This window comes from Rhinolophus ferrumequinum, chromosome 19 (assembly GCF_004115265.2).
Source record: "Rhinolophus ferrumequinum isolate MPI-CBG mRhiFer1 chromosome 19, mRhiFer1_v1.p, whole genome shotgun sequence".
Lineage (NCBI taxonomy): Eukaryota > Metazoa > Chordata > Mammalia > Chiroptera > Rhinolophidae > Rhinolophus > Rhinolophus ferrumequinum.
In genome coordinates, this window is record NC_046302.1 from 7,353,202 (window position 1) to 7,372,516 (window position 19,315).

Genomic DNA, 19,315 nt, shown 5'->3' on the forward strand with positions numbered 1-19,315 from the left:
ATTTGAGCCCATCAGAGACCTGAAAGATAGATTGAAGGGTTTCTGGGGAGACAAAGAGGGGAGGACATTCCCAATTTAGGGAACCTGAGCATGGCTGTAAAGGACTGAAATATGAACAGAAAGAATGTTCGGATGGGTACTCGTGCTGGGTAACTGCTGATTTGGGAGCAAATCCTAATGGTATTCTACCTTATATGTCCCCAGGAAATATACATAATTCAGCCATCACCTTTATGTGTTGGTTTGCAATGATTAAAATTCATTTAAACTTTTCCCCTTCAGGATGTGAACTTAACCTTAACTGTGACAATAAATCATTGTTATCAGACAACCACATACAAATCAACAAAGAAGATTCCTTTACCCAGAGAATTGGCCAAAAAACTCAAAACACATATTCTGCTCTTATTCTGAGAACTATATATCATGAAGCTTACGTTTGTGACGATGTTCTCACAAATAGCATAGGTTTAATATGGCTGACTTGTGAGAAAATAAGTACCAAAATCAGAGTCCCGGGGTTCAGCGTTCACCCATTTGCTAAAACACAGCTCAGCTTGGTTTTACCATTGTCCAAGACTTCCTTTTTTGAAAAGAAAGGTGCTCCAAGTGCAGAAAAACTCACACTAAAGAAAACCTCACGTTCCTTTGTTTATCGGGCTTCATTTTCTCCAGGAAATGGTGGTGCTCCTGAAGCATCAATTGTACTACCCCATTGTGACTGTAATTGTAGGTGTTGTCGGCACCTCCTGCATTCATTGGCGCTGAGACTTTGTGAATTCTTGCACATGTTGGGGTAACAAGACATCAAGCTTTTTCTGGGTGCAAAGTTTCAGAATATGCCTTTCTTACTTGTGTTTCAGATAGGAGCATGTGGATACATTGAAAACTTGGTTAAAAATTGTTGCTGGTTAATCCAAGCTTTCAGCCTGGCCTGCACAGTGAAAGGCTATAAAATGCGTAAGTATGAAAAGCAAATCTGAGAATGGAAGACCAAAGAAGGAAGGGCAGCTGTATTGTTCTCATTTAAAAATTGGGCCAAAGCAAGTGAAGAAAAGAGGTAAATGTAGAGTTCACTCTCTACACAGAGGCTATAGGATTGTACTGCATTGGGAGTCTATGGCCATAACATGAAGTGCTTCTACTCAAGGCATCTCGGGTTGTCTTTGACAGTCCCTCCCTGGCAAAGAGCCCCTCCTGTGCCTTCCATGGTCAAGAGTTCACTTTCTGGTCAGCCTTATGTATCAACGTTCATATTGGATTTGAAGTGCATCGCCTTACTTGTAATTAAATCAACTCATCATTGATTTGATGGATCAGACTGTTGTTGCTTTCATGCCTGTGTGAATTCCCAAGCCTGATCACACCACAGGTTTTATGAAATGAATGATGTTTTATAAAACAATGAAAATGGATGTTAATTTTATTTTTTTTCTTTTCTTTTTTTTTTTGTTTTGTTTTGTTTTGCCCCAGCTCATGATGATCCCTCATGTAAACTACCCAGTGGGGAAGCAGGAATTATTTGGGACAGCATATGTTTTGCCTTCCTCCTGCTGCAGAGAAGAGTTTTCATGAGTTACTATTTCCTGCATGTTGTGGCAGATATAAAAGCTTCACAGATCCTGGCATCGAGGTAGGGTATGCTTATTCTTCTCAGACTCCACTCTTCTTCCAGTTTTTGCCCCTGATCTTGTAGGTTTAGAGGGAAAGACTGGGAAAAGTTCTAGGTATTAAAAGGAATGTCATTGAGATGGGGGGTGGTGTCAATAGCCAGATGTGTGACCCCCTAGAATGCTGTACCCATCTCAGAGGCACTGGCTCATTGAATAATGAAATGACTGACCTCAGCAGAGGGGGTCAGAGCCAAACACCAATGAACTGAAGTCGGAGGTAAAGGCGTGGAGATAATGACTGTGAGATATTTGACTATGCAGCGGTAGTGATGAAAGACTACACATAGGAAAAGGGTGGGTGTACATGGGTTCTTTTTCTAAGATTAGTAAGATTTGAGCATGTTTGCATGCTTATAAGCAGGTTTCCATAGCAGTGGAATGATTTAAAATGCAGGAAGAGAGGAATGAAGGGAAGGATGGAGTCCCTCAGGCTGCAGGTGGGGAAGGAACGTGAGCACAGGCAGGCCTTAGGTAGGAGAATGTCACCTTTGCCTCTGTCACTGCAGGTCAGGGTGTCCATAGGATAGGTGGCAGGAAGCTGAGCAAATAATTGCTTCCTAACTTATAGTCTTTCCAAGAAGTAGGAAGCTAGGGCATTTACTAGGAGTGAAAAGCCCTTGACAGAACTTGAGATTTGAGAAAGATGTAAGAAGTTTGAAATAGGCCCTAGAGAGGAGCAGGAGAATTTCTGGGGGTGTGGCACAGCGGATACACTGTGTGTTCTCTGTACCACTGTTGACAGCCTATCCAAGCACAGGCCGGCACACCACTGGGTCCTACAGACTTGGGATTTGCCAAATGAGTGTGACCAATGACAATGGGACAGAGATGAGGATATTAAGAGGTTGATGAAATCTATGGGGACTCTTAAACAGGCTTGAAATATGAGAAAGAGCAGAAAGGATTGAAAGGGTAGAAAGAAGAGAATCAAAGAGATGAGGCAGGAGACTGAAAATCCTACTGATAAGGCTTGCACTCCAATTTTGCTTATTTCCTTAAGGAATCCTTAGCTCATTCCATACCCTTTTCTGCGTATTGAGTAGAAAACTAATCACTTCTCTGCAAATGTTTCCTAGTGTGACAATTATAATAAGGTCAGGTGAGTAATGCTTTGCTGAGGTATAATGTTCTGTGGGGCAGGTTTGAAGGGGTACATGGCTTTTAATGTCTTAGAAAACACAAACTATTTTTTTAATTGGGGAATGTTGGGGAACAGTGTATTTTTCCAGGGCCCATCAGCTCCAAGTCAAGTCATTGTCCTTCAATCTAGTTGTGGGGGTTGCAGCTCAGCTCCAAGTTCAGTCGCCGTTTTCAATCTTAGTTCAGGGGGCGCAGCCCACCATCCCATGCGGGAATTGAACCTGCAACCTTGTTGTTAAGAGCCTACAGTCTAACCAACTGAGTCATCCGGCGCCCCAAACACAAACCATTTTGTTTTTACTGACGTCCCAGGTTTGTGAGCAGCCACTCTCTCCCAGGGGAGTCTGTGCCTTGTTTGTCCACTGGGAGAAGCCTTCTATACAGGGCCTTGTATCTCCCAATCCCACCTAGGCAACTTTAGTCAACAGCCCAGAAAGAAATGTTTTAACCCTTAGTCATCATTTCAGGGTAAGGTGAGTGACAATGATAGAAATACTAATTTGTTCTGTTTCCAATTTTCCTTTAGAGGGGCTGAACTTTTCCAAGCCACAATTGTAAAGGCTGTAAAGGCAAGAATTGAGGAAGAGAAAAAGTCAATGGATCAGCTGAAGAGGCAGTAAGAATGCTTTATTTACTCTCCTTCTCCTTTCCTTTTATTTTTGGTTTGTATGATCCCATTCAACCACTGTCAGCTCTCAAGAAGACTAAACCCCCTAAAAAATTTGTTCATGTTAACTCTCACAACTGCCTAGGTATTTATTGTTGTGTCAGGATGTGGCTTATGCCTGCTAGACCACAAATGGAAGTCATTTAAAAGAAAGATGGCTGCAGTATGATGGAAGGGGAGGTGGCTTGGGTAAGACCAGGATCGAGTCTTAGTTCAACTGCTTACTTTGGAACCTTGAGCAAGTCATTCAAATTCTCTGAATTTTAATGTCTTGTTTCTACCTGGGTTTTTATAAAGATTAAACAAGTTAATGAATGAGATAGCGTCTTGCCCAGTGTCAGGCACTTGGAGCAAATGATCATTAAATCGGTGGAAAAGGGAATAAGTGCAGAGTCCTAGCTCTAGAAGGATCTCTAGAGATAATATAACCTAATCTTTTAGGGAAGAAACTGATGACCCATGACATTAGATGATTTAAAATCGATAGCTAACTAGAGGCAGCACTAGAAATACAATCCATAGTTCCCTATATTTACTTCAAGACCTTTTCTACCACAACATTCTGGAGAAGTCAAGTAATGGACTGACTTTACCTAGGCTATTTGAGAATTCTGTGTTTTGTTTGTTTTTGTTTTTAGGCCATTGTAAAGAATTTTCTTAGAGTGAAATTTCTAGCAATGAATGAAACTTCTGAGGATTGGTAGCACTTCACGTGTTCAGGGGCCAGGTTTAAGAGCTGATGGCCTAAAATTCAGAAACTAAATACTTTCCCCAAGAAAAAGAAGATATTCTATCACCCCACCAGGAAAATTCCCTGAGTTTGCTAAGACTGCTTCATTCTTTTCTGACCTCATTTTTCCCCATGCAAAAATATTTCCTTGTATAAATTACACTATCCCATAGCATGGTTATTTTCACAATTGAAGATATGATATTATATATAATACTGACTACAATGCGATATAGCTCTTGCTACTATTGTTATTTCTAGCTACCTAAATCAAGTCTAGAGAAATAACAAATCTGGATCCACATTTAGAATGTGTTCCCATAAATGAGGCCTGTTACTATTATTCACTTCGTTGAGTTTTTATCATTTGCTTCAGTGATAGAAAGTCAGAATAAAAAAGAATAAAGGTAATGATCATTGCCAAAAACAAACTGAAAATATTGTTTAAGATACACAAAGCAAAGTGGTGCTTAAATCAGTTTAAAAACTTGAGCAATATATCCAGAATTTTAAGTAACTAAATTAAGAAATGAAACATTTCAGGACAGCACATCTGGGAAATAGAGTTCAGCATTACAGTTTCTGAATCGTTAGACTTTCTGAATAAGCAGACAAAATAAAAGGCACTAAATCAAAAATTAAAGGTGAAATGGTACATTTTCCATATCTGATAAGATATTAGATTTGAAATAGAGAAGAAGCATATGGTCTAATAGAATACTTACAAATGTTTGAGGAGAGACTTGCTATTTACAAAACAGTTCTCTCACTCATACATCTTTTCATTTGATGTTCACAACAACTATGTAAGATAGACATTTATTATTTAAAAAGATGTAAACCATGGGAGAATAAAAGACTTATGTTTCATAATGTGCTCTGTTCAGATTGACTAGTACAAGGTGTAAGTGGACGTAAAGTGTTGCATATCAAACTTTAGCATAATTATTACTGATCATATTATTAATACTATCATCTGTGTAGTGCAAATTAACATGGGTATATAAAAGAAAAACGGAGATACTTGTTGTTAATAAGAAACTATTCACAAGTCCTAAATATTGACCGCTTTGTTCATGATTTTAGCTATATACATAAAAGTACAAAACCAAAGTATGATCATATAACTATGGATGTGTTCTTGGCATTGCTGTTGCTTTTGCATCTTACAGGATGGATCGCATCAAGGCCAGGCAACAGAAATACAAAAAGGGTAAGGAGAGGATGCTGAGCTTGACCCAGGAATCAGGGGAAGGCCAAGACATCCACAAACTCTCTGAAGAGGATGACGATAGTATGTCGAGACATTTCCTTCTTATTCAAATACTTTGACATTGAATAATAGCGTGATTTGGGGTAGGGCTGTAAAATAATGTTACGTTTCATTCTGCCAATATTACCAGTTTTTTTTTTTTTTTAACTTAGCAAGTTTTACTTTCCCATTGTGAATGGGATACATTTATTTGTCTTATAAAGTACACATTTAATGAATCCGTGACTTTACGAATATCTTTTCTGCAGCAGGACAACTTAAAAATCAACACATAACCTAGCTTCTGTTTCACAGGCATGTGCTTCTGAAGAAAATGGACATGAATTTGCTTAATTTGTTCCTTTAGGGAAGATATTTCAGATACACAATTTACTGTTATCCTTGATTTCTATAAATTTTATATGAAAATTAAGTATATATGCACATTTTATGTATAAAATAACATAGAATAACAGTTAAAATATCATAGTTATTATCTGTTGCATTGAAACTTAAGATGAAATATATATTTATTATGTCTAATTATAGATATATCCAATTAACTTTAGAATGTCTTCTTGTAGATGTTTGCATGCTTTTCTTTTTTGAAAGGAATGAAGAAATAATGCATGATATTTTCCAGTACATAGTATCTATTAATCTCCAGTAAATTTATATTTTTTCAACTATGCATTAAAATAATCACAAGAAGGATTGCTGGTTATAGGAATATGTGCATTTTAACAAATTATTTGCCACTAAATTGTTCTATAAATTTTGGGTGATGCTTCTTTCTGTTAATTCAATAGAAAATTCGATGTGAAATATATTTTTGACAGATAATTCCTTCTTTTACATATTTCTTTCTATGCCCTCAGTTATTAAAAAGAAAATGAAAATGTGGCAAAATGTTAATGGGACACTTAGTATTTACCTTGTGAAAGGGGCTGCTAATACATAATTGTTTTTAATGCATGTTTTTACATGCTAATACATGTAAACTTTTCAGATTCAGTATAGTTCCTTTTCCTGACCTCTGATTACTTTTGCAACTTATCTAGATTTTGACAATTGAGTTGTTAAAGCGTGGTTTTCAAAATTTGTTTTCTCACTTTATAAGAATTAATATTTGGACATATTTTATTTTAGGAGAAGCAGACAAAAAGAAAGCCAAGGGCAAAAAAAAGCAGTGGTGGCGGCCTTGGGTTGATCATGCTTCCAGTAGGTTTTCTTGATCCTCTTACAATTTCATGAACTCTAACCCTTATATCCTTGACCAGAATTCAGGCGTCCCCATGACCTGTGTGTTCCATGCATGGTTTGATCCTTGTGACTTGATAGGGGGTCAGTGTATAGGAAAATTGTGATGTAAATGGGTCTCTGAGCCCTGTAGATGGAAACTTCCAGAGAAATCAGTTTATTTTGGTGCTAGCTGAAGAAAGCCAAATGTGTGGCTTACACACTCCTGAGCACTATTTATGGGCTTGGAAAGGGAAGAATAAGTGACTACTATGTTACCCACTTGTGAGGTCTAGAGCTCTGCAGGTATGTATTTGTTCTATGGCTGAAAACCCTTATTAAAAATGAGTTTCAGCTCCTCCTGGAATCTGATTGAAGGATAATCATTATGAACACAGTGCTTGTGACCCTCTTTGTAAGGCGCTAGGCGGGGATGCCAGTGAGCCTCCCCTACCCTCATTCCCAGAGCTTGAATTTTATTTGCATGTAAGGGTTTTTGCCAGTTTGTTAAATATAAAAATGAGGATAACTTAAAGTGAATTTATTTTCTCACTCTGCCTCCTCCCTAGTTTCAAAAAGACTCTAAAACTACTCTCCAAATCCAGTGTCCAGCATGTGGCCTCAGAGCCACCTGCAGCTCAGCCGTAACAAATTAAAAGCAAAGTCAGAAAACAGTTTTTGAAAAATAGAACTTGATAGCCACATGCAATTAGTGCTTTTTGCTCCTGATCATAAACAAGAATGAAGAATTGAATTGTGGAACTCAGTGGCTATATCTGTTCTGCTTAGCAAAGGAAATATCACCTGCTATTGACCAATAGTATTATAAGAGAATGATCCATTTGAATCCAGTCTTTCTTAAATGTGTTAGAATAGTGAATAATTATTCATTATTTTGAAAATTACTTGTAATGTAATTTTTATGTCTTGTACTATGTCTTATACTTTTTTTTATCACTGTAGTTAATGTAATTAGACAACATCACCAAGGCTCATGACGTCACATGATGATAAGAGGGAATATTTAGAATCTACTGATGGAATATTTAGAATCACTAGAAAATCGAATTGATCAGAATCTTTCCCCACTCCTAATTCTGAGTGTCGCCTGGATCTGGTGTTGGCCTCTCTTACTCTAGAAATAATTTTCTGAAATTAGTAAGCCCTTTAATAAAGCAATATTCAAAATTTGCTCAGTATGTGTAGATGTAATTAAATTTAATCCTAAATATTGAATTTTAGCATTTGGACAGCAAAAAATATCCCTGAGTTATAAAGCATTTCATTTAATTTACTGCCCAAGTCAAAAGACAAAACATTCCAGGTGAAATTCTGGGTGACACTTCAATTTATTGTCCACTGGCATGTTAGCCATGCCAATAAGCTAATATGCATTGTACTATATGCCTATTTCTATCAAGTCACAAGTAAACTATGCCTGTCTTTCTGTTTTTAAAGGGCCCTTTGCTAGTTTAGAGAGACCTATCCATTTCAAAATAACGTCAGACTGAATGCTTTGTCCTTTCAGCTGGGGTAAATTCCCATTGCAATCCTTGTGGTTGTATTTCCCTTTTTGTCTAAACATTGCATTTTGGAAGGAATTGGATATGGTCTTTGATAATAATCTTACAAGTTGGGAATACTTTAAAGAACTTCTTATGAAAGCTATTGACTTTGGATTGTCTGATTCATTTCACCCTCATTATATCAAGTTCTTGAAGACTGATATTAAATTAAGTGTGCCTCATTCCGATACCTGACGGTGCAATAATGCAGGAATGTGTGTAATTCAGGGTTTGGAATCAGATTCCGAGCATGGTGTTAAAATTTTTCTGCAAAATGTATTTCCTTTTGCAAGCTTGTGAGGAAAAGAATGAATATGTGATTTATTTTTTAGGCAATGCCAAGTTCCAAAACTTATCTTCAGATCTAGAAGCACTTTATTAAAAGCCCTTATTTCTTTAAAAGTTACTGGGCTTTTAAATAGATATTTCTTAGATGTGCCACATACAAAAATAAGTGTAGTTGGAATACTCTTGAGTAAATCCATTGACAATATAATAACATTGCTATGTTCTTTATATTCTTGGCAAACATTCAATACCTTAATGTAGTCTGCAGGTGACAAATCTCCCAGTTCCATACCTATGTACACACATACAGTTGCATTATTGCTGTTCAATGATACCTTCCCTTCAGTGTAATATGTCTTCATGTCAATTCTATACTGCCTAAGTCAATGCCAAGCCTCACTTTATTGTGAAATATCTGAAATAAGGGGCCCAGGCCAGAGGGTAGGATTTTAAAAGTTATTTTCACACTCAGTTATTCAGCAATAACGTCAACATCCATGATACATATGTGGACACAGACTGGAGGCAGGATCTCTTTCTGAACTAACAAATGCATATGTAAGAGCTTCTCTACTATTACCAGATAGCACTAAAGAAAATATTCTCTGTTATTTTTCTAGTTTTATTTCAATAACATTTTATAAAGGAATAGAAGACTCAACATTTTTCTTTTTTTAATGTGTTAATTCTACTTCTCACAGACAAATTGGTAAAGTTTTTTTTTTTTAAATGATAAAATCAATGTTATGACTGCTTGAGGTGAAAAGTGTTTGGGCGCTCAGTGTCCACATGGATAAAAGTTATAGAAGGTATGATTGAATACAATTTAAGCTACTATTGATTTTAGAGCCTATAATGAGGGTAAAATGCTCAATCTTATAATACTCTGTTTTTACCAATGATCATGTGACATACAGTCCATGTAACTTTCCTGCAAATCTCTGAGCTTAAATGAAGGCATTACTTTAATGGTCTTCTCACTGTCAAACGTAATGCTGTAACTTTGGTTTGTTCTTGCTTACTCTTACCTTATGTTATATTGCATTTATTTCCTCAGGCCTGGACCCAGTACTCTGGGCCTGGTTCTTCCTTCAAAAAAAAATAAATAAATAACAAATCACAGTGCTTCTGTTCAAGGATATAAGGCCCAATTTATTCACTCTGCATCTTCATGGATGGAGGCCTCACATACGTCTGAAATCATGGACAAAATTTCTTACCTTTTGACCATGTTTAGTGATATTCAAGCAACTAATTTTAAACAAGCCAAGGTTTTCCATTAGCTCACAATGTTTAAGTCCAAAAGATAACTAAATACATCATGTATGTCATCCAAAAGACACCTCACCCTTTGAAAACTTGAATATAATTTGAAAATATTTATTTGTTTTCCTGCAATGATGTTACAGTTCTTGTAGCATCAGAAATGTATATGCTAGGTCTCTTTTCTCTGATAAACTTAAAATAATGATCAAACGCATAAAGATTTCATTCTCAAATTTTTTTAAATCTTTGGACATGTCAGCTTTCTCTGTTTCCAACTCTTAGCACAGCAATATATTCTTTCAGGGCAAGTATTAGGCAAGACAAGGACAATCCTTATTGTCTGTGCTTTGTCTACGGTCAACACAGGTCTCTTCAAATTTCAGTAAGTGACTGGGAGCTCCTGGTTGACTAGAACAGTACTAAACTGTATGGACCATGTCCACTGTGCCTCAGTCTCTCTCGCACTACGTGTAGAAACAGCCAGAGTGGTGGTGGTGGCATTATTGTGGCTGTGCAATTTTTTTTTTATGTTATCCACCCATTTTCTCATACGGGAGCTTGTTTAAAAAAAAAAAAATACTCTTTCAAATGCCTTGCCATATTTGTTATGTCCCTTGTGTCACCTTGTGGAGAAGCCAGGTCTGCATACTATAAAGTGAGGGAGAACATTGGTGACACTGTTTCTTGATTCTGAATCTTTCTGACTGGCTTTTCTACAATAGTTTGGACCCATTTGGATAACACCAAATCCCCCACTTCATTGTGGCCTTGTCTAAAGGACCAAAATTGCTGAATTGTGAAATAATAATAGTTTTCAGTTATTTTGGCCATCTTAGTAACAAAACGGGTTGCTGCAGAGTTGGTCTGATGCTTCTATATAAAATGTATAATGAGGAAGGAAGAAAATACCAGATGAACCCAGTACTGGCCAATTCTCTTACATGGCATAGACAAGGCCTCGTGCTCTGTAGACCTAGTCATGCCAACACCATGTAGCATAGCACAGAATGAGTATTCTTCATCTCTTGTTCTTTTTCCTCCCTACCAACATCTCTTGCTGTTGTCTTTTTATAGAAAATTTATGTGTATCTTTTGGGGGGGTGCATTTCATGCATAAGTCCCTGATTATCTCATATCTCTTTCAAGAAATAAGTAAATATTTTGTTTTGCTTAGTGGTCAGGAGTGGAGATTATTATTTGTTTGAAACGGATAGCGAAGAGGAGGAAGAGGAAGAATTAAAAAAGGAAGAAGAAGAACCTCCAAGAAGGTCAGCTTTCCAGGTAATTATGAGATTGGGGAAATCATGTCTTTTTGCTACTTGAAGAGTTTTATTTTTGACAGACCGTGATTGCAGGCTTCTTCTGCCATATTCATATATGTTGTAGCTCCCAGAAATTTCTTATTTACATCTGAAATTGTTTATTCCTCGTTAAACTAAGGCTGCTTGCTCTCAGCATTGCTGTAATTACCGCTGTGCAAGAACACAATTCCAGTCAGGTCTTCTTTCACTTGTGTCAAAACATTTTCTGATGCTACAAACAAAAAATAAAGCTTTCTTGGGTGAACTTTATTTTTCTGTTGCAAGTAGGAGGTGAAGAAGGTTTATCTGGCATTGCTTTGGATTGCATTAGTGGACTTATATTTCAATATATGAAATAGTCGATCATGAAAAGAACATACTTTGTTTTGAAACAGATGGTCATTTAGATATTACTTTGTTTTGAAAATCAGTTGCATTTATATTGCTATAGATTGAAGAATTTATTACCATAATGAAAATATCTAGCACAGTTCTGACTTTTTCAGCTTAACTGCCTTTCTTTTTTAGAACCTGCCATACGATTCTCAGTTATATAGCTCACTAGCCTAAGTATAGTGTACTCAGTGAATGTATAATAAATGCTACCCAAACATGATGATTTGTCAGTAGAATTACATATGGGATGAAAGCTTACATATATTTTTTTAATGAAGGAGCCACATATTAGGAGTTATTTCCATTTGTTATGCTTCAAGGCACCTAGAATTATATCCATCAAGCTACGTGATGTGTCCATGAAGAGGCCATTGTCAGTTTGCTGGCCAGGTCTTCTCAAGCTGCCAGGTTACATTCACTTCTGTCTTCCTAATGACTTTGAAAAACTAAATCATTCACATAGATACCTTGCTCTCATGCTTTCTCACTTGCCCTGTTGCTAACCATGTGTGTTTCTAGATGACTGTGTGTATGTGCATGTGTGCAGCTGGCTTGCCAAATACTAATGACTTGACTTGTTTATTTTTATTCTAATGACTTTTATTCTAACCATCACTCATCATGCAGCAACGGAGAGACCCTGATCATCTTCACCATGTGAATGGATTTCTTGCAATGATTGACAGTTTTCTTTATTCCTAACTTACAAGCAGAGCACATTTTATTCTAGCTTCAATGATTGGCGTATATGAACCTAGTTGATGTAATTGTAGAGACAAACTCATACTGACGTCATATATTAAATTATTAGTTTTTGGTTTTTTTCTACTAATTACTCTTGCTTTGTCCTTCTTTATAGAGAGCTATTGGGAAGTTTGCATCAGCCATTTTAGCCTTGCCAAAGTCTGTCATTAAACTTCCCAAAACTATTCTACAGTATTTAATCAGAGCTACAAAGGTATTTGATGTTTACTGTGTGTGACCCTCTGCTCCGTAGACCTTTAGACAAGCAGATCCCTGTTGCTGCATCTGCATTTTCCCTGTTCTATAGATCGTACAACAAAGGAATTATAAGAATTTAAAATATAAACTTTTCCAAAACGAGTTCTGAGAAGGCAAATTTCTTAGTATTTGGTTCTTATTTTTCAGTTGACACCAGAGCCTATCGAAAAATAGAAAGAGAAAATGCAGATACACATCTACTTTCTGTCCTCTTGTAGTTTTGTCTAAGTCACATCTCACTTTCTCACTAGGGTCACATCTGGTTGCATGCATCAGTTATGATGTGTAAAAAGTATAATATTTTTTTTCTCAGAAAGCTGGTAAAATTACAAAGAAGATAATGAAAGACTTATTTTGCTCCATCTTTCTGGCTTCCTGTTAAGTTTCCATCTTCCTAAACTGGATGCCATCTTCCATTTCCCACTCTGAATTCAGTGCACCTCCTTACTAGGCTATGCTGCGGGGTACAGACCATGCAGTACCTCCTTCCCACATCATCAGGGAGAGCCGAGTAAACTGTTTCAAAATTACATACTAATTCATCTCATGCACAACAGATTATCCAGCTACCTACACTGTAGTCATTTCATTACTGAAAATCATAGATAATCAATTACTATTCTTGTACTTTAAAGAAAGCTGTGTCTCCCAACTTAATCTGAGGCAAGCACCTAAGCTCTTAGGTCCTTATGCTCCTCAGTGTTAACCAAATGGTTTGGATAGTGACCAAGACTAGTGCTTCTCACATTTCACCTGGGGATCTCATTTAAATTAGGTTATTTAAATTCAGCAGGTCCAGCGGGGCCTACAATTCTGTATTTCTCTCAATTTCCCAGGTGAAGTGCAAGCAGCTGGTCCACCTTGAGTAGTAGGACCCAGAAGTCTAGGTTCCTGCTATTTTTCAAATGCCATGTTTCTGATTTTTAGGCAATATTCACTGTTGCCACTTTCCTGGGATTCTTTTTCTTTTCTCGTTTAAGACTACCATATGAGTCTCTTCATCCATATAAAAGAATTTATATGAAAGATTATAATGTAATTATCCCCCATCTTACTTTAAAACCAAAATAAAACAAAACAAAAAATCTTCTTACAGACAACATAAAAAAAGTCCTGGATCACACCTGAATTAAAGGACAGTTTATGAAACTTAACCAATTTGTTAAGGCTCTCCACTTCAATAAAGTTCTCTCCTATTTGAAAGATTAAATGCTTCTTTACATAATGAGTTTTCAGTAAAATGAATCCCAGTTTTCCTTAATATATATGATAAAATTTAAGATAAAATCAAGGTAAAAGTTAAGATTAAGTTGGGAATACAAGCTAGTGCAGTACTCTTTGGAGAAGCCAGAAGTCATTTAAAACGTTTCCATGTATTTTCACTTATTGTTAGTGGTGCTTGTATCTGATGTCCTAGAGAGACCCATCAAATGGATGACAGTTACACCTACCAAGTATAAGAACTAGGAATTCTCAGTAAGGAACTTCCATTTCTTGATTCAGTAAGAATAGGGATGTTTCCTTCTCTGCCTTCATTATCAACTTGTTCCTGAAACAGATGGACTGAGGCCAAACTGACCGTCTATCAAATGTTCCAGGAACTGTAAAATATTTATATTTCCAAACATCAAAATGATTTACCTACAATTAAGGACTTGTCATACGATTCTCTGCCCCTCCCTCGTTTCCTCTTATTTGATTATCTAAATTCTCATCTCAATGCGAAAGAACTGATTGACTGACATATGTAGAAGCAGGAGTTCCCTTTTAATATAGTCAAATTGTAATGGTTCTCACCCTTTTTACAAGACCCTTCAATTCAATCCTAAGCTTCTCCTTCTCTCCTTCTCACCCTCCCTCCCAATGGTTTCATTTTCTTCAGAGCAAAAGAATTCCTCCGGCTTGTGCACCTATTCCATTCATAAATCCTGAATTACATTTTTATTTTCTTTTATGGGGATTCTTGCATTATCTAAAAGTGATATTCTAATAACGTTTTTTTTTTTAAAGAAGGTCATCGTATTTTGCTCTTAAGCCTGAAAATTTATTTACGTTTAGCAGAATAGATTTTTTAAAAGAATCGATATTTTGCAGAAGTGAGTTTGCATATTAAGGTACTAAACCTCAGAGATATTCTTGATAGGAGTCCCAATTTCTATGCTCAATGAACATCTAACATAAATTCCTTTATGTGATCCTTCTCCTTCAAATTCCAGTTTATCTCATTTTTCAAAATGTTTTTAGCACAAAATAGGATAATCTTTTTGCCTCCTGGGTTTATTATTCTGAAATAATGCAGTTCTTATATTTGCATCAATTGCCTTTAAGGTTCAGATGTCTACCAATGAGAAGAAATGTTCTTTCTTACTATCCTTTGATCTTTTCATTCCATATGTGGAAAAGTTGAATATCTATTTTTACCAACATCACAATGCCTGTGTTTTCCTTACACAGTTTTTCAAAGGTTTTAGAAATCTGAACAACATGTAAAATAAAATGAACATGTCTGGGTCTACAAGCACCCCTGAGAAACATTTCTTTATTATAATAATAATAAAAAACAAAACAAAACCAGCTTCCCTGAGACCCAGGTGTGTCTGTGGGTGCATGAGGAGCATGACTGCTTGGCTTCGTGATTCCAGATGGCTGACTTTGTATATCAAGGTTTTTGTTTTGTTCCTTCTGCATGACTTGGGAAACTACTGGTGGGTGGCTACTCCAAATTGCTCTATTGTGATTATCGGTTATAATATATTAATACAACTATTTTCAGCTCTTGAGTGAAAGTGACAAAACGCAACCAAAAGCACTCATTTTCCTTTCATAACACTTGGGATAACTCCTTAATCCTAATATCACGTTATTAATATCACGTTATTTTTCCTCTCCAAACACTAATCAGTCTGCAACGCCCTTTCTCAAGTTGCTGGTAACAGCTGTTATTCACAAGGGAAAATATCAAAGGTGCAAAACTATTTTCCCAAAGTAAATGAATAAAAGAAATTGCTTTGTGTTTGACTCAAAGTTTATTTGTGATGGGAGAAAACTAATGATACTTAGCGAGGCATCCAATTTATTCCTATGGTGTAAAATGAGAAAGATCATAACTAAGTATCACAAATGGTGGTGATATGTGGGGACTTGGGAGAAACAGTTTTTATAAACCCAAAGTATCTCATGATTGTCTGTGATACCAAATGAAATATAGTCCTATATGTCTATTTTCATATTTTATTTCATGATAATGAAAATAGCACAGGTCAGTTCAGCATATGAAGGGATGTGGGAGAGGGATATTTAGTTTGTGTTGGGAGAAAAAAAAATATTTCCAGAAGTCAGGAAGCTTGGTGTTGGTCCCTTTTCTTTTAATTCAAATTATTAAAAAGCCAGAAAATAATTGAACTTTCTCCCTTCAGTTTGTTTATCAAGCTTGGATTACTGACCCTAAAACAGCACTCCGACAGAGGCGCAAAGAGAAAAAAAGGTCTACAAGAGAGGAACAGAAAAAAAAGAGAAAAGGATCTGGGGAGGGTGAGTGTTATGTGGATGCAGCAGGTTTTAGCCAGTACTCTCCATTTCTGTCACCCTTGAATACAAAAGAGGAACTGCAAAGGACAGAAACTTTGGAGAAATAAAATTTTTTAATTCTAAAGAGTGCAAAGGTTTTTACTTGGCCTTAATTGCTTGTGTCTGACACTTGGAATTAATTAAAACATGACCTTAAGTTAAGCTTCATTTTATAAAATGGGGAGAGAGGCAAAATAAATTCAAAGAAAGTAGAAAGAAAAATTAGTTTTTTAGGCAGATATTAAGCCATAGGAAAAAAATACAAGACAAGGCCTAATCATTAAGTAAAAAGCTATTCATGAAAAAAAAAAAAACAGTAAGAAAGATGAACCTTTCACAGTTTAATCAAGAAAAAAGAGAACTCACTCTTAAACAGTACTCAGGAACCAAAAATAGAACATAACTACCAATGCCATATTCAACATTATACTGGTACATTTGAAAACATATGATAGAAACACATTTCTAAGGGGGGAGAAAATTCCAAACTACAAAAATCACACCAAAAGCAAAGTTAAAGTGCAGTGGGGCACTCGGGAAAAATATGTTCATTATGTATATCAGACTAAAGATTAGCATTCTGGATATATTAAGAACTCCTTAAAATCAGTAAAAGAAAAATTCAACCCAATGAATGAATGGATATGAAAACAATTCATAAATCAGAAAATAGAAATGGCCTTTTTAGAAGGAGCTCAGCTTACCAGTAATTGAGAAACACAAACTAAGCATTTTGGCATTTTGGTTTTTTACCTATAGGATTCGCAATAACCTAAACATTTGAATATCACTGTTTGGAGTTAGTGGGAAGATAACTGCTTTCACAGACTATGTGTAGTGTTGTGAAGTTGTACTTCCACTTTGAAAAGCAGTGTGTCAATGTCTATGAAAATTTTAAATGTACACATCCTATTAGAGATCAGTGCTACTTCTAGGTGTGTGGCTTAACCTGAAGCACGTTTTGCACATGTGTATAAAGACACACGTCTAAGAATATTCATCAAACATTATTTGTTAATAACAAAAAGAGGAGGACTCAAGTAAATTATGTCGCCAATATATTATGAATACTCTAGTAGTTTAAAAAATGAGATGGATTACTTTGAACTGACTTGGGAGAACAATTCCTATTGTTAAATGAAATAAATAAATTATGTTGAAAATGGCCTGCACATTATGAAACCATTTATGAAACAAAGGAAATCTCAAGATAATATTTTGCATTTTTAATGGGTGCATATAATAGTGTATAAATGCAAGAGAAAGATCAGAAAGAATATTTAGTAAATAAATAACAGTGGTTACTGTTTTCCTGGAGGTGGTGGAGAGATTGAGATTAAGTGGTATGAGGGAACTTGAGGCTTTTCTGTTACTTTTTTGTTCTTTATGCATAAAGAAAATGTATACATAAATTCTTTGTGCAATTAAAAATAGAAGAAAAGGAAAAAATAAATTCTACTGGAGCTCTAAATTGCAAAACCTCTCTCTTTTTAAACCATTCTGCCCTCTGCTACCTCCTGGTAACTTTAGTTTTATTTTACTTTATTGGTTTAAAAAGACAGAATTAAGACTAAGCTAATGTAACAAATCAAGCAGTAAAGAGGTAAATGCACAATCTGCCCTGGAAACCTGTCCACTAAGCTACCAAATTCACACAATATGTTTTGTTCACTTGCATTCCTTTCTCATGGGCATAAGTACGTGTGTTCAGGCATGGTTTCCTTTGTTTGATTTTGAAAAATGAGCTCATGCCATACAAACTGCTATATGTTCATTAGTAATATATCATGAATATTTCTCCAATTAAGTATTTATAAAACCATATCATCCTTTTTTAATAGCTGCAAAGTATTCTATAATATGGATATGCATAATTTATTCACCTACTCCACCACTAATGGACATGAAGTTTGCTTCCAGATTTTTCTACAATGAACAATGCTATCATAGATATCTGCACACAGAAATTCACATACAATTGCACTTGTGTGTGTGTGTATTTAAATGCATAACAATTTTCAGGAAGAACATATACTTTCCACAGAATACATTATCAAAAGTGAAATTACTGGGTTAAAGGGAGTGCGTTTTTTTTTTTCTTCAATAGATATTTTCCCAAACAGTTTTACTAGTTTACACTCCAATGTGTAAAGTATTTACTAGTTTACACTCCAATGTGTAAAGAGTGTCCATTTCCCGGTAGCCTCCACCAGGATATTATTTCTCTTTTTATTGTTTGTCTTTCTCAGGCATGATAAATGGCTTTTATTTTCATTTGAGTTTTCATAACTAATAAGACTGAATTTTTTTTCTTGGTAATTTGTACTCCCAAATCTAAGATTTATACATTTTTAACATTTTCCATAATATGATTTTATTCAGCTGTTTGTCCTTATTAATTTAGGGAATATTTATATGTTAGGGATATTGTGTTTTTTTCAAGTGTTAAAATATTTTTTTTCCAATCCAATGTTTATGGTATATGTTATCTAAACAATTTTTAATTTTTTCTGATGTCAAGTAGGTCTAAATTTCTTTTTGTGGTTTCTAAGTTCCTGTTTTGCATAAGAAAGCCTTCCCCCAAATATTATGCTAATGTTTTCTTATATTTCCTCCTAATTTTATTTACTTCCAAATTTTTATTCTATGAAGTAGAGATCTAATTCATTTATTTTCAGATGGATAGAAAATCATGCTATCCCTATTTATCAAATGATTCTTCCTTTTCCTATTAAATTTAAATACTATTTTTGTTAATATTATGCTCCCATTTACTATTAGGTATGTTTCTAGACTCTGTATACTGATCCACTATCCTACTATCTAGCTCTGGGCCAATGTCATCTGTTTTCAGTCCAGGAGCTATAGAGTTAGTGAGTTTTGCACACTCCCCTCATTACCCCCTTTCTTTCCTTCAAAATTGTGTTTGCTATTCTTAGACATTTGTTCCTCCAAAATTATTTGACCAGTTCTAAAAATGTGTCTTTTAATCATCTTTTAAATATCTCATTACTCTGTACTATAAAGATTATTTCATGTGCAAAGTCACTACCGTTTACCTATAAATCAGAGGCAATAATAATTAAAAAATATACAGACTAAAGAAATATATCTATTTCTTTAATAAATATTTATTCAGCACCTTCTTGGTACAAGGCATCATCTCTTCTACGTCACTTCCAGACAGATAAAGCACATAGCTCCTGTCCTGAAGTGCCAGGCGCTGTTG

General features: G+C 35.6%; 1 protein-coding gene across 1 annotated transcript in view; it reads left to right on the forward strand.

The window, feature by feature from the left end:
• PIEZO2 (piezo type mechanosensitive ion channel component 2) overlaps window positions 1-19,315 on the forward strand; it is a 430,456-nt gene that overhangs the window by 362,093 nt on the left and 49,048 nt on the right. The window contains exons 27-33 of the mRNA XM_033087551.1: window positions 864-960; window positions 1,474-1,633; window positions 3,340-3,429; window positions 5,383-5,504; window positions 6,612-6,683; window positions 10,995-11,101; window positions 15,936-16,050. Of these exons, the coding sequence (XP_032943442.1) occupies window positions 864-960; window positions 1,474-1,633; window positions 3,340-3,429; window positions 5,383-5,504; window positions 6,612-6,683; window positions 10,995-11,101; window positions 15,936-16,050 (763 nt within the window). The remainder of the gene's footprint in view (window positions 1-863; window positions 961-1,473; window positions 1,634-3,339; window positions 3,430-5,382; window positions 5,505-6,611; window positions 6,684-10,994; window positions 11,102-15,935; window positions 16,051-19,315) is intronic.